This window comes from Coffea arabica, chromosome 1e (genome assembly GCF_036785885.1).
Source record: "Coffea arabica cultivar ET-39 chromosome 1e, Coffea Arabica ET-39 HiFi, whole genome shotgun sequence".
NCBI classification, from domain to species: domain Eukaryota; kingdom Viridiplantae; phylum Streptophyta; class Magnoliopsida; order Gentianales; family Rubiaceae; genus Coffea; species Coffea arabica.
The window spans coordinates 52,149,996-52,172,243 of NC_092311.1; the positions used below are offsets into that span (position 1 = coordinate 52,149,996).

The window sequence follows — 22,248 nt, forward strand, 5'->3', positions numbered from 1 at the left end:
AATATTATGTATATTAATATAAATGTATAAATGTATTAATATATATAATACATAATATAAATGTATATTTAAGTGTATAAGTGTATATTATTAAAAATGTATAAATTATAAATGAATATTATATAAATGTATTAATTAATAAATTATAAATATATATTAATATTATGTAGAAATGTATTAATATAATTCATATAAATGTATACATGTATTAATATTATGTATAAATGTAAAATTAATATTATGTATATTAATATAAATGTATAAATGTATTATATTATATATTATACATAATATAAATGTATATTATAAATAAACATACATATTTATATATTGTGTATAAATGTATAATATATTATACATTATATTATATATAATTTATATAACATATAATATTTATGTAAATATATTATAAATATATAAAAATATATTATAAATAAAATAAAATATTTATAATATGTATGTATAGATATATAATATTAGAAATGTATAATATATATAATATACATTATTATTAATATAATTTATGTATAATATACATAATTGAAATATACATATTAATATATATTATAAAACAAAATTGAATAAATATATTTATAAATTTATATATAAATAAATGTATTTATATAAATATATAATATTTATTTCAATTGATATAATATATATAATATTATACATAATTGAAATAAATATATTTATATTAATATAATATATATATATAATATACATAATTGAAATATACATATTAAAATATATTAAAATATAATTGAAATATACATATTAAAATACATAATTAAAATATATAAATTGAAATATACTTATTAAAATATACAAATTAAATATACATAATTGAAATATATTTGGAGTTGTTTTTGATATATTGTTTGGATATGGGTGTTTTTTAAGTTGTTTTTGAAATACACATTACTGTAGCATTTGGAATGTGAAAAACAGTTTTTCAAAAACAGGTGCAAAAACACTCCATCCAAACGCAGCCTAACATTTTATGAAGGGTTAAATCAATATTCTTCCATTTTTTAGACTTTCGGTTATATATATGTATATAGGGTATTGGATTTTTAGGTTTTTCTTACCAAAATCTATTGAATTACATGTTATCAAATCATAAAAGATAATCCATCTGTTGTATAATCAGATTAACTATTGAACATGTACATTTTATCTTACCCATTAGTGTGTCTACCTTAAAATGAATAAAGAATGTTAATTAGACTTTTAATTCTGCTAATTACACTTCATGGATTTTGTATTCACTAAATTAAGAAGTGTTAACACAAAACAATAAAATGATTGGCCTACAGACTTTTAATTTTTGACGATAGAATTGTTTGGTAAAAGAATTTATTGTCAAGTTTTGTTCTCCTACAAGTTTTTCAACGACTTTAATTACAATAACATCAAAAAACTTTCCACGCGTTTTAAAATACACACTTCAAAATAAAAAAAAACACCAAAAAATTACCTTCCTTCCTTCCTTGTTTTCTCCCTCGCATCAACCCACCACCATTTTTGTCGTCAGCCAATGTTGACAACTCATTTTTTTCTTTCCTTTCCTCTCTTTCTCTTCTCCTTTCTCCTCCTTCCTCCCATCTCTCCCTCACATCACCCCCTTTGGTTGCGCAGGGGGAAGGCTGGTGGCCCAGGGAAAGAGAGAGGAGGAGGAGAGGGATGAAGGAGAGAGAAGAAAAGAAAAAAAAAAAAGGACTACCACGTGCCAGTCGTCGGTGGAGGTGCCGGCAACAAGGGGAGGAAGGGCGGGAGAAGTAGCGCAGTGGGATGGGAGAGAAAAAGATCAGAGGAAAGAAAAGGGGAAAAAAAGAAGTTTTTTTCTTAAAAAAAATTTACATATTTTAAAAAATGTTTATACAGGTAAATTACAATAAAATTTTAAATAAAAGTAAAAAAAAATTCATTTGCCAAACCAGTTTGGCTTACGGACTCGAACTTCTACTCTTGCACGTGACAAAAGTCATATTTGATGATGTCTAGCCGACGGAGTGACGAAAGTCATATTTGGAGCAAGTGGCCGGAATCACCGCAAAGGTGGCGATGACGTACATTCCCGACTCAGAAGAGCAGACGGAAAATCGAGCCTATGGATTGTTTCTAAAAGCCTTGCAGCGTTGAGTTGAAAAGTTGTTGTTGGATTTGCTGCTTTTGTCTCCAAAATAAGGATAATTTTGGACTCGTTCCCAAAGCAAACGAGCCCAAAAAAAAAAAAGGAAGAAGCCCAAAAAATACGGATAGTCAAATTTCATGACTTTTGTTGGATGCTACAGGTACAATGGGCTGTTACAAATTTTGAGCCAAAAAATATAATAATATAGAAAAAGTCTAAGAGCGGCCACAGAAAATTGATTTTGACGGTGATTAGAAACATAGAGTGGATTATCTACTAAGATAAACAAATAAAGGGAAAAATACAATTTTGCTCCTCAATATTTGATAATTATATCATTTAATCCCTAAAGATTTAGCAAAAACAAATCTGGTCCTAAATATTTAGTACCTAGTACAATTTTAATCCTTAAAGTTTCAGCAAAAACAAATCTGATTTATAATATCACCGATTTGAAACAAATTTTTGACAATTGACGGAATTAGTTACGTGCTATTATATATTTGTTGAATTAAACTTAATAATGAGTAGTTTTGAACAATAAGAGTAACTACTATGATAACACATTAACAACTGATTTGATTGAAAAAAAAAAACAAAAACAATAAAGAAATTTTGGTAATCTTTATGAAAAAGTTAAATATTACAGTTTTTTTTTTTTTTGGGGATAGCGAGACTAAAAAGTGAAAGAGTTATGGATCGATAAATTAGGTGCTCAAACTAATTTTAGTTTTTTTAGTTTATTTTTAAATTTATTTTTACTTGTTAATTAGTTAGCATGTGAGTTATTGCTCTTAATTTTATTGTTTAAACTTGGCTACTATTTTGCTTGTTTATTTTGAAATTTAATTTAATGGATACATGACTAGACATAACTAAATTCTTTTAGTAATTTGAAAAATTTATTCAAATGTCCTAAATTTGTTTTAAATTAGATATGCTAGGGACCAAATTTACTCTTGCCATGACTTTAGGGCTAAAACTATACATGAGTTAAACATTGAGAACCAATTTTACTTTTGTCAAAACTTTAATGATAAAAACTGCACAGAGAAACTAATGTCCATTTTTCCCCCTTCCTTCTCCTCAAGCTTGTAATTTCTCTTTGAACAACAAAAAAACAAACGTGCTATTTTACTGGATTAATAACGGGAAAACTTACAAATCAATTGGTCTCTTTGATTGGTCACTAATGAAAAACTAGCCAATAAGTTGGAATAGGGGTATAAATGATTAGCTTCAAAAACCAGAAGAAGTGTTTGGGCTATCTTTCAGAACTTCAATAACTAAATAAGTAATCAAACGTGCGAATGATGAGAATTTAATGATGATCCATCACAGTTGATAGCGCTACATGGCTACAAGAAAGCGCTGGCAGTTGCACCGACTTTGGGGCGGGCTAAACCTTATGAAAATGCCTAATTGACCAATCATCGGACAAGGCAGTCAGATTTTTCGTACCATTAATGTTTCCTGTCTTGGTAGTAATTATTACGCAGACCTGAGACCACCTTTGGAACGTTTGCATGCTCCTGTTACCCTCTTCCCTCGCTATTTGTCGGGCAGATACATCATTGCAAACACGCACAAAATCCATTCCCATCACCGGCAACGACGAGCCCTGAATTACAGCCAAAGAGCTGAAAGACCGGCAAGGTTAACCGTCCTTGCAAAATTCGGAAGGGACCGACCACGATCATGTTCCTTAGGTACTAATTGTTGCATTCATTTTTTTTTTTTTTTGGGTTTTGTCTTGCCTATGTATCATTTTCTGCCGAGGTGCATTTTGACGCACAAAGGCATTGCATTAAGTTTCTGAGTTATGATCTTGGAGAGGAGGGTAGCAATGCTGCGTGGATTGTCCATCAGTTCGCATTCTTCTGAATATTTGCCCATTTTTTGCATTCTAATTTTAATAAAAATGCTCAAATTCTAGGGCATACATGCATCAATGGAAGCATCATTCTTGATGTCCTGACAGGTGGATTATTTGTTTCTTCTTCATTTGCTTGGGAATCTTGCCTTACAGGTTGAGTTTTCTTGGATGATTTAATGTAACAGGGGAGTTGAAACCAAAATCGGAGTTTCTTGAGTATATACTTGTTAATTTGAGCATTGGGAGCAGATTCTTGATTTTTTTTTTTTTTTTTTACTGTTGGAGCACACAGGATCATGATGTAGTTTAACTAAATTGATGGATACACGTTGTCGTGGTATATGTTCAAGGAACAACTTGAGTCCATCTCCAATTGAACAGGATATTTATGTAGTCGATATTTCCTATGTTATGGAGCGGATGACATTTAAACCGGAGATGGTCTAAGTAGCGGAATTTGGAATGGACATTTATTGGTTTTAGACGATTGAAATGGAGACTAAAGAAGAAGATGGTGGTTGTCAAGAGGAGTGGCCAACATCACCAATGCGGGCATTGGAGGATGCAGTGAGAGTTGCAGGGGAGGCATTGCAGGGTGTTTACTCTAGCAAACTAAGTCTACCGCCTCTGAGTCCAGGAGGGCTGGTGCATAGACGCACTCGTAGTGAAATATTAACTTCATTTCAGAAGCGAAGCAACAGTTTCCAGAGGTTGAAGTCTCATATGCAAAGAGCTCTGCGATGGGGAAGCAATTCGGGTGAGCAAAGCCTTTCTCCACCGTTCAACCCTGAGATTTTGGCTAATCAGAAACGACAATGGTGTCAGGTCAAATCGAAAAGCTTGGTAAGTTTCTGCAGAACAGTAGGACAAATGCCATCTCTTAAACTTATTTTAGATTAGTTATCTTGCATGATCTTTTCCATGTTAACTTTGCGATGTATGATTTACCTGTTTCCAGACATTCTTTGTTTTGAATTTCCCTCTTGGCATGTTAGAATCTTGAAATGAATTCCTGGCACTTTGATGCATAGTGCATTTGCATACTTGTGGTATCAAGAATTCCTTTTCGTAGTTCTCTTCATAAACCCAATTCGGTTTCTAGGGCCCCTTGGCTAGCTTATGCTAACTTTTTAAATATGTTATTCCCCCTAACTTTTGATTTTGGTAGCTGTGCAATTTCCATCTTTGAAATCTGTATTTTTTGATGGTATTCATTCCTTGTCCTTGCCACAATGTGCTTCTAGTATACTTTCAAGGTAACTGATAAAGAAAACCACAAAAAAAAAAAAAAAAAGGAAGAAGAAGAAAAAGAAGAAAAGGAAAGGAAGACAAGATTCAATTTCTACTAACTTGTACTTTCACTTTTGGCGATGGTTATGACAATACCCTTTTGTTTTGCATCATCGACCTAATCTGGATTGTCTGTGTAAGCTTCTTTTGTTTTTTTTTTTTTGTTCTTCTCTAGATAAATCTGCTTATCATATTATGTGGGTAATTCTTTATTTTATTTTATTTTATTTTTGTTGTCATGTTGTAAGTTTGCTTACAAGAATGTTTTCCTGGTGCTTTTAAATAATTTATCCACACACAATATTTTATGTAGGATTATAAGAGATATAAGGAGCCAACCTCACTTTTTGAACACTTTATTATTGCGGGTCTTCATCCAGATACTAATCTTGAAGTTGTTGAGGATGCATTTTCCAAAAGGAGGAAATGGGAGTTAGAAATGGAAAAATCTGATATTCTTGATTTTAGAATGATGCAGAACAGGGGACCACCAGTTCCTACGTTGGAGCCTCAGGTTTGGATGCTTAACTGTAACTGGCCACTGTTGTACTTTCCAGTTATGGCTCTTTATTACTCCTCTCAGTTATATATGCATTGGTTGTTTAACCCCTAAATCAGTTTACTTTATCTTAAGTTTTGAACAGTTTCTAAACTAACAATTTTAGCAGAAATTTCACTCCGTTGCTTTACTATTAAATGAATAGAGTGCATTATTATATATATATTTTTTAAAGCCGAGGAGGGGAAATGGGGATTTGAACCAAGGATTTCTAAATCCTGGGGCCTCAACTTTAATAGATTGCATTATCTTAACTGACAACATGACTAATGAATTTCTTCTGTTTGACCTTGACAATATGTGATTTGCTATTTTGACATATTTAGTCTATCTTTTTCATTTTTTTTGGTAGTATTCTCCTTGTGCTTGTTTTGCAGACCAAGAGACTTTTCAAGCTGTTGTCATTTTCTTTTTTTTTTTTTTTTTGGGTGTTGCTTCTCTTTACCTTTCCATGTCTTATGAGCACATTTGTGCGAGACTTTCATTTCTGGTGTTCATATTACATGAAGATACCAATTTTTTTTTTTAATTCTCTTTCCCTTTATTCATTCCTTTCTTATGTTTGTGTGGACAAACTGCCTTTGTTTTGTCTTTTGTTTTCTTTCTACAGATAATTTACGCTTACCCTCCTGGAAAGAGATTACCTTTGCGCTCTAAAGAATTGGCTGCTTTCTGCTTCCCAAGTGGCGTGAAGGTGTTGGATTTGCTAATTCACCATTTTTTATGTGTTTAAGTGATTTGCTAGACTGATGATGATGGAATTACCTTCTAGCATGAATTGGGATTCCTACACTGCAATAAAATGTTTAACCAACACCTGTTATACTTTGAATGTACTCAAGTGGTTGGGAGGTGATTTTTGGCTTGAGGCTTTGCTTAAAATCTTGTTTCTTTTAGCTGAATGTTGACAGCCACGAACATCAATGTACAAGAGGATACAAATGCCTTTTTACTCTCATTCTGCATAGATTTTGTCATCTTGGTCATGATCAAGTCACATGTTAATTTTACAGGATACTGATGCATAATTTTTAAGATAGGACTTGTAAGAATGCTAATTCTTGTAATTTTATTTTGGGCTTTTAATTTTGTTTGTTCTCAACCTAGCTGTTCTGTGAAGATGCCTCTAGGTCGTGTCACAACATGAGGTTTTTGAATCTGAAAAACCATTTTTGCATGCCTAATGCATATCTATACTATATTATTCTAGAAAATAATGTAAGAAAGAAATGACTTATTTAACGTTTCCCTTTTTACTCAGGCACATCTACTCAAGAGAACCCCATCTTTCACTGATCTCAATAAACTTGTCTATGGACAGGTGCAGCTGTTATTCTTCTACTTTAGACACATTTCCGTTTATACTTTTCTGCCATGACAAAATTCACTTTATTAATAGCTTATGGAACAATCAGATTTTAGTGAAATAACTGCCACTGTAAAAGGTTAATAGGTTAGATGAGGAAAAAGAGTTGCTTTGTTGGTAATTCAAAATAAATAACGGCCTGTTCTATTTGATCCTCAGGAGCACTTAAGCAGAGATGACTTGTCGTTTATATTCTCGCTCAAAGTAAGTCTTGTGTGCATTCAACTTAGCTGTTTTAACATTTCCTGCAATGCATTTTATGATATTAATTGTGGGATTTTCCAAGAATGGCATACCCATAGTTTGAGAATACTCTTTGAAGATGTTTAGTTTTATTTAATTTTTGGGGTATTTCCTGTCTTGTCTCTTATAAGGCCTGTCCAGTAGTTCAACTAGCTTGAGAAACTATAAAGATGATCTCTCTGAATGTAACATTATAATTCGACATTACTGCAGTTGTTAGTTTGGACTGGCATGGAAAGTTGCCTTTACTATTTTGTCCTTTTCTTTTCCCTTTAGACATGAGCAAGCACTTTGATTAGTCACCTACCTAGAGTTGATGAAGTCATGTGGGAACTATTGATGATTTTCTTGATTGCTCTTTTTCCTACTACATTGGTTCAATATAATTTTTTGTAGCAGCACTAATTGAATTCAAGCACAAAAATCTGTGCAGATTTACTATGATTTTAGAAGAGTTGGAGCTGGAATTGTAGGCTTACTGTGGTCGAAGGAGTTTCTGCATGTTGCTTAGTTAAAGTCTTATTTATTCAGTTCTGCAAAATTGACTTCTATCTTAAAAATTTTAAGGTGCTTCCTTGAATCTTCTGTAACCCTTGGTTTAATGATAGTCTTGTTCTGGGTAGTGTGGGAAAGGGAATGAATGATGACTTCTCAATATAGATGCAAATTTCACCATTTGAATATAATTGTGATTCTCTTTCTTCCTTTGAGATGTTATGGTTTCTGCATATAATGTTCTTTTCAATAGGTGGCTGACAATGCAACACTCTATGGTGTTTGCTTACATGTCCAAGAAGTTGTTCAAAGAGCACCTGCTATATGTGGTGGTCTATCGCCCCTTTCCCAATCATCTGTAGGTTGTAGTCGATTTTTGGTTGCTGCACCTCGCTGTTATTGTCTTCTAACTAGAGTTCCATTCTTTGAGCTACATTATGAGATGTTAAACAGGTTACATGAAATTCTACACAATCTTTGATCATGGGTTGATTGTTAATCAAATGACTAAACTGTGACATCTACTTCTAAGTTTACTCCATTGTTTGTTTCACTGCAGTGTCATTGCGCAGGGGCGTTTAAATCGAATAACTCGTTTTGTTACTGAATTATCTCTTGCTGATTATGCACCTTCAGCATCAAAATCCCCTTATGTGAATGAAAATAGTGAGTCTCCTCATTATGTGACTGCTGGAGATTGGACAGCAACTGCAATACCCGTTGACCATGCAGTTGCTCTCACTGCTGCTGCAGCTGGGATTATATCAGATGATGAGATACCTTCATCATCATCAAGGTGGGAAAGTTTTTCTACTGAAAGTGTTGCTGCTAGTGATGCATCCGATCATAGTCAAGCAAAGGAGTTGGACAAAGATGGTGGAAAAAGTTTGGAGCGTTTTGATGTTGATGGCTCTGAGGGCTCTGATAACCACCTTGATTTTGAGGAGAGGACCCATATGGTTTATGAAAATAGCCCAACTTCAGACGTTGGGACTTGTAATGGAACAAGGAACCGAAATGTGGAGCATCTAGAAAGTCCTGAGTCTTCATTCAGGTGGAAGAATTGTTTAAGTTTCTTGTTACTTCTTTTGAATTGAGCTAAAGATGGATTTTTGCTTTGCTATTATGTCACATTTTAAAGTTTTTCTGGTGAATTTGATCAGAATTTAGTGTCTATATTATCTATTTGTTTTGAAATACTTTTTATTCTTATATATTGCTTGCTCTAATTTGATAATGATATCTGTCTTGAGTGTAGAAAATCTCATGAAGAAGTATTGATGAATAGGTTCATTTTGATCTGGCAGTTCAGGGAGAAGCATAGCATCAGACGATGATAGTGACATTCTTTTTAGCAATGGCACATCTCTTGGAGAGGAGATGACACCAGAATGGACTAAGGTTAGCCCCTTTACGTTTATGCTGCTGTGAGTTCAGATAATGTTCATGACTCGTTTCACTATTGTTTTTTCATTGTTGTCCCTTTTCTCCCACTCTTGTAGGGAAACAAGAATGATTTGTTACAGATAGTCTGTAATTACCATTGTAGGCCTCTTCCACCCCGAGGAAGTGAAATGGTTTTTCAACCACTTGAGCACCTACAGGCGATTCAGTATAGGAGACCTCCTGTTTCATCACTTGGAATTAATGATGAGCTTTTGGATCTACAAATGCATGATATAAAGGAAGGTGTTGATGTAAGATTCATTATGTACTTGTATTATTTATTTTCATGAAAAGAAGTGCTTCTTGATTCTGATGTTGCAATCTTTGAAAGGTCAATTTAAAATTAGATGCTGCTGAGGAAGCTGGTGCTTTATCAATATGGACAACTGCAACTATTTGCCGAATTCTTTCCCTAGAAAATGTAATACTTCTCAGATTTCAGGATTGTCATTTGTCCTTGACTTATTTTCTCTGTGATAAGTTAGTTTGACTCATAATCTTCTCTATAATGCTTGAAATCTGTATTTGAAGTGGAAATATTTTATAAGACATATATTAGCAAATATTGCTTTTATTCTTTCCCTTGAGTATGTGAAGTTTTTCTGACTTCATCAATACATTGTTCTTTTAAATAATCAGTCATTTTGACTCGGGGCAAAGGTTCTGTAGCAAACAGATGAGCAAGAATTTTATTTGGTTTACTGGGTAGTTATACATGTTTTAGGACTTACCTATGCAGACAGCAAATAGTTTTGCACGGGAGTCTGCTGTTTATTATGCATGAGTTTTGCATTGGAGTAAATCTGCATGGTTTCTAAATACATTTGGTATGTCAATATACAAAGATTACTCTCCTGTTTGAGAGTTTTAGCTTTCATTATAAATGTACACTTTTGCAGATTAGTTTGTTGCCACTCTCGGACAGTTAAGTTACCTCCTTTTTTTCCATTCGTCCATTGTGTTTTATGTGAAGCTGGCATATTGAAATGTCATGGAGTCCTGTTTTTCTCAGAAGAAAGATAAGAATTCTCTATTTGAGAAATTATTCAGTCCGGCATTTTGTTTCCATTTTCAGAGTACTCATTTTTCTTCCCCATTCTTTTCCCTTTTCTCCCACAATCATGACATGAGAGTTGCATAATTACCCATTCTTTTGCCTTCTTTATGCTCATCTTTACATATTTTTGGTTTTTCTTTACATAACATGTAATGTAACCCATTCTTCACAAAGGAACTTGAACTTTGCAAAAAAGATAGTATGTAATATAGTTCTAAGTCAAGGGGGAAGGATTTCAACCTGAATATGACTTGGTTACCCAATAAGCTCTATTGAATGTAGATAAACTTGCACTTGGATTGATAGTGTATATAAATATGTTATTCTTTTTCCACTTTATCCAAATCCAAGTTTGTTTATGTGGTGAAATAGAACTTTAAAACAGTCTTATTTGGATATGCCTTGAACATTTACTAGTCAGTTTAACAGTGATTGAGGATGACATTGCATCTTCTTCCAGATTTTGGCTCTAGTTACTGCAGTGCTACTGGAGAAACAAGTTGTGGTGGTCTGCCCCAATTTGGTAATTTGTTTGTAGAACACTGTGTCTGCCTATCATGCAGTTAACACATGTTTTTCTTGATTTACCTTTTTCTTGAATATTGAAAATGAGATTTGCTCTTCACTTTACTTTGTTCCTTTTCACTAATTTCCAATGATTACAGGGTATTCTTTCTGCTGTAGTGCTGTCACTCATTCCCATCATCCGTCCTTTTCAATGGCAAAGTTTATTCCTTCCAGTAAGTTGTATAATATGGATTGTGTTGCTTTTTCAGTTTGAAAATTTTAGGGCCAGTTTATGGTTCATGTTTCCCATAGTCCATGTAAAGTAGTTTTGAAAATGTAACTGCATACTTGATCCATTTTAATTCCTCATGCTGGCAATGTTCAATTTATTTTCCTTCATGAGACTTATTGGTGGTTCTATTTTTCTTTTGTCAAGGCATGGATTTCCTTGGTGGGTTTAGAGAGGACAACTTTAGTAGTACAAGAGTATTGATGGGAGGAAGTAAATACTGTATTATTGTGAGGGAAATCTTGGGTGGTAGTTTGTTTTTATGCATTCAGAAATTCAGTATAACAGTAAGATATCTTTTAGTTGTTTGGTATCATGCAATTTGAAGAATACTTTCTGAAACCTCAAACATGCTGTATGTGATTATATTATTCTGATTGTTAACTCTAAATTATCCTTGCCCATGAACTTACATCTAAGATTGTGGCTATTAACTTAGGCAGGAATCACAATTAATGTTGTCAATCATTCATTAATTATTGCACTACTTAATTTAGAATTTCCGTCATCAGCTTCTGAGAAGTCAATTCTTTAAACCAACCACCTGTATTCGTTTCATCCTCATAGATTCTTTGCAGATCCTACCAGACAAGATGCTTGACTTTCTGGATGCACCTGTTCCTTTCATTGTGAGTGTCCGCTCATTATGTAAAGTTAGTAAAATTATTGAAACATTCTGTTTAAACAACCTTGATATTGAATCTATAGTTTATCAGGTAATTAAATCTTCCCAATTATTGGGCATCTTGTGTGTTATTTTTGTGCTGGTTACCTCTTCCTTCTAATCTTAGTTTGCTTTCTGTCTGGCATATGCCTTTTGTTTTTTGTTTACATATCTCCAAAGTATGTCAGTTGAATCGGAAGTGAATTGAGTTGAAATACCTGAGATTTAACCTGCTGAAGGGGCAATTTTTCTGTCTTTTCAGTTCACGACCCCCTTGTTACTGCAGGTTCAGTTGTATATTCTTGATTCAACCACAGATCAATCAACTCTTATGTCTGGTTATTAAGCCTGTGTCTAATACGAAAATTTTCAGGGTGAATGGCATTGTTGAATGATCTATGCAGAATTTCAAGAAAATGGATTCCAACAATAGTTAGTTTCTAGAATCTTACAAGTAAAGGTGTTGTACTTGAGAGATGAAGTCAACTTGAAGGCTTTGACTCTTGCTATCAACATATTCAATTTGATGGCAGCTTTCTAAATATTTGATTGAGCATTGGAGTTTGCTGGAAAAATGGGTATAATTTGAAATGAAAAATTAATTATTTGAGGTGGTAGATCGACATAACTTAGAAATTAAGCAGGCATTCTGGTGATCAAGTATATTTAGAGGACGGAAAGTGATATAATTTAGTCAACAAAGTCACCAAGCCTAACTTACTGAGGTGATTTAGTCCATGAGTATCAGTTTTTTGCTTCCCAACAAGCTCAAGAAGTCAAACTAGTACTGTGGATATCACTAGTAATGCGTCTCTGTCTCCCTTCTCTGTCCCTCTGTGTGCTCTCTTGCTCTGGTTCTCTGTAATTTGGGACTTCTATTGCTTACATGTACATCATCATATTGTGGTCAATATTAGGATGAGCACAGAATTCTCTGTGATAGTGTACATCCAGGATCACAGATGAGTTTAACTGGCTATTCATGAGTTGAGTTCTAACAGTTAATGATGTTGCGTGTTTGGTAGTATGAGTGCCTATCAAAAGTTTCTTGTTTGGACAAATGTAATCAAGCTTTGTTAACACTAATCATACTATGACTTTGAAGAGACTGGGTATTGAATTTTTATAGCTGTATTTGAAGTTTATTCTGATATTATTGGTACTATTCTTTAAAAGATGTTGCAACACTTTTTGCCAATTATTGTGCAGGTTGGTGTCCAACATAAACCGGTCAATTTGAAGACAAGAACTTCAAGTCTTGTGCATGTTAATGTGGTTAAAGATCAGGTTCGTTGGTTTGGATGAAAATTTAGACTTGCTTATTTGCAGATGCATTTGATTTCTTTGATGCAGTGAAATGGATGTTTCCTTTGTCTTTGGTGAACTTCAAAACTTTTGTTCTGCATCTCTTGATGTTTGTTTTCATTTTTTACAATTTGGAACCCTACGCATGAGTATTTAATGACTAAAAAGGATTGGAACTTTTGATATCTTCTTATTGATTGCTATCTATACACATCTCCCTTTTCCATTTTAAAAGACACTCTTCTTATTATTGGTTCACATCATAGTTCATTTGCATTTTAAATGATCAGTGTGGTACATGTCAACATAATCAGTGAATGAAAGAAGTGAGATACAGTTGATTGTAATTAACAATTGCTCTATGTTTTTAAGATTTGCTAGGCAGTATTTACACAGGCATATGCCAGAAACAGCAGAGACCTTTGAGTTTTTCTGCCTTGATATAAGTTTTGGACGTCCATATGGCCACTACTTCTCATTCATGGTTTGAGTTTTATGTGCATTGTTATTTTCACATTACCATGGTATGTGTTAAACAGTTTAAGGGTCTTCCCGCAAACCAATACTAAACTTGGATTTACTTTTCTAGGTTGTCTTTCAACATTTCATTCTTTTTTTTTTAGTGCAGGTTAAAATGTGTAACTTGCCTGTTCTTCCTCGACATAAGGAGCTTATTTCTAAACTTGAGCCAGTTCATGCTAGATTGTCTGGTGAAGATTCTATAGCTCAAAGACATCCAGTTTACAAGTGTAATGAAGTGCAGGTGCTTAATTTCCTTGACAGCTGACATCTTTCCAGTACGTGTCAAGTGAATGTGCATACTGCTGAACAAGTATTAATTGTCATGAAATAGGACCGAATGGTTTTGCTTAATGCGATGTTAGAAATTCCAATTAATTTATTTTTTCTTTTCCTTTTAAAGACTAAATTTAAACATGCAACTGTTAGTCATCAACCATACTTATTTTGGAAGTCCCATCTATCCCACAATTTTCATGGAAATAAAAGTCACCTTTGACAAGGGAAAAACTATGGATGCACTTGCTAACTGACATGATGAATGCAGATTCCCAGGTTGTTTTTGAAAGTGAGATTTATAAACCCAAACTAACGAGGCCTTATTTGTCAGTATGTTGAAGTCAGCCAGTATGTTTATTTCTTTCTGGAGCATTTGAATTTTCCAATTTAAGTTTTCTGAGAAGTCCCCATAGCAACCAATTATCTTATCCCATTTTTTCCTTGGTTATTCATATATTTCCAGAAAGGCTTTCCTTCTTCATGTTTGACATTATTATTAGAGTTAAATCAGTCAATCCTTATTTGTTACTCGCTTTGATTGAGCTTCCAACAAAAAAGAATGCACTTACAAAATGCATTTTGCATCTAACTAAATCATGATTTATTTACTATGTCTTTTCTATGGTATAAAGAATGAATTCTTCTTTGCCTTCACAATATTTGCATGTAAAAATTTTGTTATTATGTAATCAGGTCATAACTTCTAGTCCAGAGTAGAAATGGCATCTTTTGTTGCATTGGGAAAGCTTGAGCTTAGCATTTGGTGGAGCTTCAGTTACTTCTAGCTGAAGCTTGGCTCAGCTTCTTTAATCCCAAAGTTGAGCTTGAACGTCCGAAGTTAATCTTGATTTGACTTTATCACTGCTCTTTGGATCTGATGCTGTGGTGTTAGAGAAGTGAATGACTGTGTAGCATGGATATGCAGCTGTTGATGTTGAATTACCACCTAATTAAAGTTCATGACTCGAATTTAAGCCACCCCATGCCTTCCAACCCCCTTAAGACTAGCTGATTTGTGAATTTCAAGTACATATAAACTTGTTTCAAGACAGGCTGATTCATCAATTTTTAAGTACACATAAACTTCGCATAAAAGACATTTTTAAATGCTTGAGCTATCAGATGGCAAAATGCGTGGTACATGCTTCACAGCTGACTATAGGGGTGGGAATTTTGTGTACTTGTACTCAGATTGAGAAATAAAACTTTCTTTCCTAATCAATTTAGCCTTTTCATTGTCCTCTGCCACTATGGACCAATTTTGTGCACTCTGGATGAGAAATATCTTCCCGACTGAATGATGATTGTGCTTTCTTGTTTTTTTCCAGCATAATTATTCGTGTCACTGTGCCTTTTCTGATTAAATTGAACTATAACCTGAGCTATGTTTTTTGTCATACCTAATATTTGAGCATAAAATTGTCATTTGTTTGCAGGCTGAAGTTGCAGCACAGTTTTTAGCAGTCATGAGACACTACTTAGAGTCTCTCTGCTCAGATTTGAGGTCCTATTCAATAACTAATGTACAATCAAACAATGACAGGGTTGGCCGACAAACTTGTGATTCATTCTGCCACCAGATTTCTGGAGAACGTGACTACATTGAAACTAACTAGAACTTTACTTTTGCAGGTTTCAATTCTTCTGAAAGATAGTTTTATTGATTCCTTTCAAAGTAGAGACCAACCATTTATTAAGGTAATTTTGACAAAAGCTTTTCTGAATTTTTTAGTATCTGGTGGAGGTTTTGGTTGATATATTGTTGGCTTATTTAGAGTTATAACCTTGGGATTTATCCTAACATGTCAGGCAGTGCATGGAAAGCGCGTCTGGTATAATAAGAAATGTGACGTTCATGTAGTAGAATAGAAGAGTTTTAGGACTCTTGCCATGCTTAAATTGGGTATTCGATGTTTGACATGACCTAAGAATAATAATATGGGGAAGGAGTTTGAAGTAGTAACAGTAAATATTGGAGAAAAGATTTTCACTTTCAACAAATGCAGAGCAGAAATGCAGGGACATTGAAATGGTAATACTGGAGAATGGATTTTCACTTTTGAGAATTGCAGTGTCGTTGAAATGGTAGTCAGTTTGTGCATGAAATGATGTTAAATTACCATCTTGTTTCTATGCTTCAGCTATCAGGGAAGAGTTTTGTTAAATAATTCAACATTTTAGCGAACCGCTTTATGTGGGGTTGTATTCATGGAGTAGTGCCAACAAGAGCACCTTATAAGGGACAGGAGTACCACTTTGACCTAAGACCTTCCCTCGCTTTTGTAGGGTTGCTTTATATGATTAGTTAAGTTGTACATAACCTCTAGCAATTTACCCAACTTGCTTTTGACTTTGGCTTGACATTATATTCCACCTCTAAATATTGAAGGAATTAGACACACATCTTCTTCTAGGTTTTCCATTATACATGTTTGGAACCTGGTGAAAATTGGTTGGATTAATTAAAGTCAGCTGAAAAGTTGTATCTTCGATGCTGGTGTATCTAATTCTTCACCTTCTGAAGAGACAAAATATGCACTTTCTTGTTGCATGACCAAAAATAACTTGTTTATAGTTTTGTTGCTGGCCCACATCTGGAGTTATTATCTTTGAAAACGAGCACTGTATCTGGTTTGTGCAGCAATTTGTAGATACACAACTGTTCTCTGTTTTGTCGGACTCCCGCTTGTGAAGCTATGAGAATGAGCACCATGAAGTGTGTTACCAGCACTCTACAATAGTTTCAGAAGCAAGGATACTGATGAGTTGTCACAGCTCTTCAAGGATCATTATGGCCCTCGACATACTTGAAAATCCTTATTTCTATTATTGCTTTTGGCGGTTATACGATGAGTTTAGCACCATCATTCGATATACACCATTCAGTAGATGAAAGTAGTTCTATAATTGTCAGTAATTCAAAGTGCACGAGACATAAGAGGGAGTAAGTGAGAAACGGTGGCAGAAAGTAACTGGATAAAAGGATCAAAGAAGGAAAACACCCAGTCAAGAAAATTTTCTGCATGCCATATTTTCAACGAGGTAACTGAACTTTCGCTAGGAGCTTTGGAGTGGCATCAGATGGCAAAAAGATGCAGGCATACAACATCAATGTATGTGTCTTGATCGAGGTGTTCTTCTAGAGATCAACCTCTGAAGGTGTTACCAGGATGATACTCATGCTATAATTCATTGGAATGTCAAAATTTGTTAGAATAACGTTTGCTGTTCCTTTTTGGGATAATCATACATGGATTGGCTTTACTTGCAACAATACAAGTTTTAGTTAATAAATAAAAAATATGCGGCCTCAGACTCACCCAGCAATGCGCATAGGGAATTCCGAGTAAATCCAGACATTTCTTAAGCTTGTGATGATTAATAGGCGATAGATGCTTGAGGAGATCTGATTCCAATAATCATCCTCTCTTGTTGCCATGATGGAAGAGAGAAGCTCGCGGATTTCTACTAAGCTTCAATGGCTTCTTGAAAATTTGATGCATTCAGACACCATTCAAACAACATGGAATATTCAATATAATTTACAATTACCCTCTCTCCCAAAGCAGAGAATCAAAATCCTGCATCACATGACCTCTGAATTTCTTGAGGGGAAAACAGAATCCCAGAAATATTGAGCCAGGAGAGGCACATCATTACCAGCATCAATTAAGCCATTTGTTTCATCATTTTGATGACATATGCTCCCAAAGCCGTGCCATCTAGCTTAACTGAGAATGGAGACCCAGATTTTCCTGTACAGAGGTGAATATGTGCAACGCAAAAATCAGTTCTGTACATACCACACCTGAAATTTAACACAAGGAATGCCATAATGCTTCCAATCTCACCACATGACACATTCAGATTACTTGTCTTCCTCCTCAGAGTCAGATTTTGCGAAGACTGGTGCAGGCTGTGTTTGTGCATATGCTGGAGCAATGAATTTCGGATCTTTCTCAGCAACATCAGCATACTTCAGTATAGCTTCTCTTGGATCTTCCTCCATCCATGTCTCCTTAATCAAGCCACCTTGCTGCATCAGTTCACAATGTAAGTCTCTTTCAGACAGGCATAACCAATAGTACAAGAGGGGAAAAGGAAATTACTACCTTAAGAAGGTATTGCGTCAGCAGGCTTCCCTTGGTTGAACCAACCCTTCCACCATGACCAGGCCCTGTTATTGGAAGTTCAGGTTTATGAGACTTAAGTGGGTCCTTCAATATTTTCTCACGCTGACGCTTACGGCTTGGCTGATCTCTAAAGAGGGGAAGTGCATGAGGATTATGAATCACAGGTTCAATCTGAAAATCATCAACAGACTTTTTCCTCGGGGCACCTGCAACACAAACAAGAGCTCCTCTTTGACTAATAGTTGGATCATAAAGTATGTGAGTTCCACCTTGGTGTTTATCACCTGCTGTGGCAAAAACCTATGCAGGAAAAAAGGAAAACAATTAAATTTAGCTTAGATGAAGTAATTAATAGCAAAGAGCAAAAGTTCAGAAACCTTCATAAACATGTCCCAAAGCTCTAAATTTTGTTGCATTGGCAGAAGGATGTGGGAATAGAAACAAGAGGAGGTATGTATGGCTTTAAATGTACGAGCACCTTTGTGCTATTATCTTCTTTTTTTTTTTTTTCTGATGTACATTTAGCAGAATGCTAATAAACCAAAACAGTCTCTCAACTTAGAGCTTGCACTGTGTTTAAATCTATCTGCTAATAGACCTTGCAGTAGTATCCCATCTTCGTATTACAAATAGATTCATCTTACCTGATTCAGCCTTGGGTGCCAAGCACATTGGACAACACTACAAGTAGGAGATATTCCAACTCTTGACACCAATTCTAGTTTCACTCGATCATAAAAGCATAGCAAGCCTCCAGTTGTGCTATCTCTTTCAACTGATGTTCCAGTCAAGAAGAGCTGCTCATCAGGGCTAAACGCAATATTTGTCTGAGCATAATGGTTTGGCAGATCATCAAACACTCGAAGAGGTTCTTTCACATGACGTAAATCCCACACCTGGCACAAATTTGAAAAAAAAGTAAAGAACATGCAAAGCACAAGGACAACCACCTCAGGCAGCAAATTTTCCACAGACAAACTAATACCTTCAGTGATCCATCAAAGCTTCTTGACAACAATATTCTTCCATCACTGGAAAAATTAATGCCAGTGATCTCGTCTGAATGACCATGAGGAACATGTATGTCAGGCCTGCTTCCCCATCCAGGCTTGATATTCCATATCTGCATGAGGAGAAACTTGCTTAAGAAAAGAGTAATGAAGGAAAGCAAAAGATAAGGATTTAGATTAGACTTAACAATCAATTCTAAATTCTATAAAATAAAAGGTAAGATTCTTGGTTTGACACAATAAAGAAAAAAACAGACAGAACGATTTTACCTGTATAGAACCATCTCCAATACCACCTGCAATGCATTTTCCTTCACGATCCCAAGCACAAGTGGTAACAGGCACTCTTCCTGGCCTAGAAAGTTTTGGTTTAATAACCTACAGATGAAAAGATCAAGCTACTCAGCTTCCAGTGACTCCACAAAAGTAAACTAACTCCGAGTGGAACGTCATAACTGCAATTTTGGTTTTACAAATGAGCAATAAGGCATATGTAGCATGCATGATACCACCACAGTGGATAACAACAGATGAAGGATCACACTATAAATAAAACAACAATAGATGTTAAAAAGAAAAAGAAGAAGATTGACAACTTGTTTGACTCGGACCCAACTTCAACAGTGTCTAACAAACTTGTTAGTAGATGAGCGAGCGAGGCACTATCTATGAAGCATGCGGCTGCCCGTAAATAAAACATGGACTCCACCCTGACAAGGTATAGCTGCCTTCACCCTTAACTACGTAATGGGGAAATTTTTTTGGAGGCCATATTCTTGCCATGCTAGAACATTTACCAAAAATTAGTAACTTCCAACAGACTGAATATCACTTGAAGTGACAACTAATATGAGTTGACTAGCTTGATGCAATAGGCAATCCTACAGTGCTAATATGGCACCAAAATTTTCTGGTAAACTTCCTTTTGGATGTAACTAATCTAGAATGGATGATCTTTAGTTGGCACAAGTCTATATGATTAAATTGGTAGTATTTGGAAACCCACAAACACCCCCTACCCCACCCCCGCAAAAGGAGGAAAAAAAAAAGCAATCTGTGAAACATTAAAATGTCAAAAGATCACCACTCAGTGAAGAAGCAAAACAAATATTTTGAGTCCCAAGTCAAGGAGAATGTTAGAAACATACCTGTTTCTGGCTTTTAAAGTCATTCACATCCCATATCCTCAGTGAGCCATCCTCAGAAGACGTTAAGATTGTCTCCTTAGTTTTAGGGTGCCACTGCCCACATGTCAATCCAGATATGTGGCCTTTAGTATTTTTAAGATCACGTATATACATGTCCCCCTTCACAAACTCTCCCAGAGTAAGTCCATCACGATCATAAATCTGAGGCAGAAGAAGGAAATATTAGTTGAACTAGAAAGTTCTAGAGTCTCTACCACCCGAGAGAGAGAGAGACAGAATACGAAGAAGAAGAGGATCGTGAGTAACGTATACCTTAGCCTGAGCTGATCCGGTCACACAAAGAAACCGATCGGATGTAGGACTCCAACTCAAACTACGAACTTGATGACCTTCAAATGGTTCCAGCTGTCTAAAAGACTGCAAGTTTGCATTCATTCCCTGGAAGTCATACATGCGGACCGTGTAATCATAACTACCAGACAGAACTCGGGACCCTGAATGGTCCACAGCAACAGCAGCAGCAATCTGCAGCAGGGGAAAAACCAAAGTACACAAAAAAAAGGAGGAAGTCAATCACCAATTTGAGAATCAAGAATGCCGAAATTAGAAAACATATTCAACTTGCATTAATCTATTCATGTTTTAACTTAGTAGGTGGGTATCATGCATATTTGAAACAATAAAGACAGTACGCAAAAAGAACAGGAGGAACTCAATCACCAATTTGAGCATTAAGATGCCGAAATTGGAAAACATATTCAATTTGCATTGTTTTAACTAAGTAGCTTTGCTATCATACACATTTGAAACATTAAAAAAAAAAAAAAAAACAAATCCGCAAGACAGTACCTTGGTATGACCCTTCAAGACAATCTCATTACTCAAAGGTATCCGATACTGATCCTCTCCCTCTTCGTCATCCTCTGAGTCCGAGTCCACTGAACCAGGCGGTGGTCTGGGAGGGCCAACCAACGGCCCATCATCGTCGTCGTTGTTGTCCTCCTCCTCTTCGTTGGCTGTCTGCGGACGTGGCGGCCCAATCATGACATCCTCTGAATCCACCTGGTGGGGAGGTGGGCGTGGCGGTCCAATTACCACATCAGCTTGCTGACTGCTGCTCCTGATTGGGTCTACCTCGGGAGTACCATCCCAATTAGGGTTAGGGTTAGGGTTTTTAAGGGATTGGAGCCAGGCCTTGGAGGACGAAGAGAGCGAAGGGACGGACTTATCATTGCTGCTTTTGCTTGTGCCTGCTGCTGAGGACGACGATGATGACGAAACCTTGTCATCGGTGGCGGAAGTACGGCGGGTGGAGCTGTGAATTTGCTCGGGAGGGGTATGGGATTTGGTTTGTTTACCAAACTTTAGAGGAAATTGAGCTCTAATTCCATCGTATATCTCCGATTCGTCTTCCATTTGCTTGCTTACTCTTCTTCACCCTAATTCAAACGACCCACCGCAGGAGACTACTTCCTAATCCATTACTACAGCCCTTCATGGCGGTTTTGTTCTCTTTTTTTATTATTATGATTTTGATTTTGAGGAAATTTATACGGCTTCATTGCTCTTACTGCCGCCACGAATGATAGGGAATAGGGACCTCGGAAATCGCCTCCACGTGGGCCGGCGCGACTTCTACTCCACTTCTCTTTTGGGCCAAAAGTCTCCGATTTTGGGCCCATCTGTAATTCGCAGTTGGACAAAGGCGCAGCCAAGTCTCGTTCAACCCAAACCGCCCTCCATTTTTTTTAATTATTTGTTCTCTTGTACAAAAATATTCCTAAAATTAACTATCTTGGGATTCAAGACTTAGTAAACCGAATTGCAATTATTACATGGGAATTCCAACTGCACCGAGTCCGCTTCCAGATTTTTTAGTTTTTTTTTTTATCCTTGTTTTCGCAAGAAAAGATGATAGTAGTAAC

The 22,248-nt window shown here is 35.5% G+C and overlaps 2 protein-coding genes across 9 annotated transcripts; one reads left to right on the forward strand and one right to left on the reverse strand.

Annotated features, from left to right (window-relative positions):
- The first annotated feature begins 3,207 nt into the window (after positions 1-3,207).
- Positions 3,208-17,251, forward strand: LOC140013554 (uncharacterized). Of its 7 annotated transcripts, none has more exons than XM_072062871.1 (19): positions 3,208-3,846; positions 4,074-4,856; positions 5,617-5,817; positions 6,473-6,556; positions 7,124-7,183; positions 7,388-7,432; positions 8,220-8,419; positions 8,526-9,020; positions 9,274-9,367; positions 9,469-9,663; positions 9,744-9,833; positions 10,930-10,992; positions 11,135-11,209; positions 11,844-11,894; positions 13,139-13,216; positions 13,863-13,997; positions 15,469-15,576; positions 15,665-15,730; positions 15,842-16,014. In XM_072062871.1, the coding sequence occupies exons 2-19, from the start codon at positions 4,506-4,508 to the stop codon at positions 15,899-15,901; spliced, it is 2,451 nt and encodes an 816-aa protein (XP_071918972.1). In that variant the 5' UTR covers positions 3,208-3,846; positions 4,074-4,505; the 3' UTR covers positions 15,902-16,014. The 7 variants fall into 7 exon arrangements, with proteins under 7 accessions (XP_071918972.1, XP_071918985.1, XP_071918982.1 ...); XM_072062874.1 differs by lacking the exon at positions 15,842-16,014 and adding an exon at positions 16,674-17,251 and having other exon boundaries at positions 3,209-3,846; XM_072062884.1 differs by lacking the exon at positions 13,863-13,997.
- Positions 17,252-17,515: 264 nt separating this feature from the next.
- LOC140013568 (uncharacterized) lies at positions 17,516-21,900 on the reverse strand. Of its 2 annotated transcripts, XM_072062903.1 has the most exons (10): positions 21,173-21,900; positions 20,636-20,848; positions 20,324-20,524; positions 19,446-19,553; positions 19,151-19,288; positions 18,810-19,061; positions 18,450-18,465; positions 18,145-18,371; positions 17,884-18,068; positions 17,516-17,787 (listed from the first exon to the last, which is right to left on the reverse strand). In XM_072062903.1, the coding sequence occupies exons 1-9, from the start codon at positions 21,737-21,739 to the stop codon at positions 17,901-17,903; spliced, it is 1,890 nt and encodes a 629-aa protein (XP_071919004.1). In that variant the 5' UTR covers positions 21,740-21,900; the 3' UTR covers positions 17,516-17,787; positions 17,884-17,900. The 2 variants fall into 2 exon arrangements, with proteins under 2 accessions (XP_071919004.1, XP_071919001.1); XM_072062900.1 differs by having other exon boundaries at positions 18,145-18,465; positions 21,173-21,898.
- Positions 21,901-22,248: the final 348 nt, after the last annotated feature.

Excerpts from the sequence above, each read along its gene's own strand:
- LOC140013554 (XM_072062871.1), top strand. The coding sequence starts at position 4,506 with ATGGAGACTAAAGAAGAAGATGGTGGTTGTCAAGAGGAGTGGCCAACA. Across the intron at positions 7,433-8,219 it reads CGTTTATATTCTCGCTCAAA|GTGGCTGACAATGCAACACT; the intron begins GTAAGTCTTGTG and ends TCTTTTCAATAG. Across the intron at positions 9,834-10,929 it reads GAATTCTTTCCCTAGAAAAT|ATTTTGGCTCTAGTTACTGC; the intron begins GTAATACTTCTC and ends ATCTTCTTCCAG.
- LOC140013568 (XM_072062900.1), bottom strand. The coding sequence starts at position 21,739 with ATGGAAGACGAATCGGAGATATACGATGGAATTAGAGCTCAATTTCCT. Across the intron at positions 19,554-20,323 it reads ACTTTAAAAGCCAGAAACAG|GTTATTAAACCAAAACTTTC; the intron begins GTATGTTTCTAA and ends TTTCATCTGTAG. Across the intron at positions 18,466-18,809 it reads GGCACCCAAGGCTGAATCAG|GTTTTTGCCACAGCAGGTGA; the intron begins GTAAGATGAATC and ends TTTCCTGCATAG.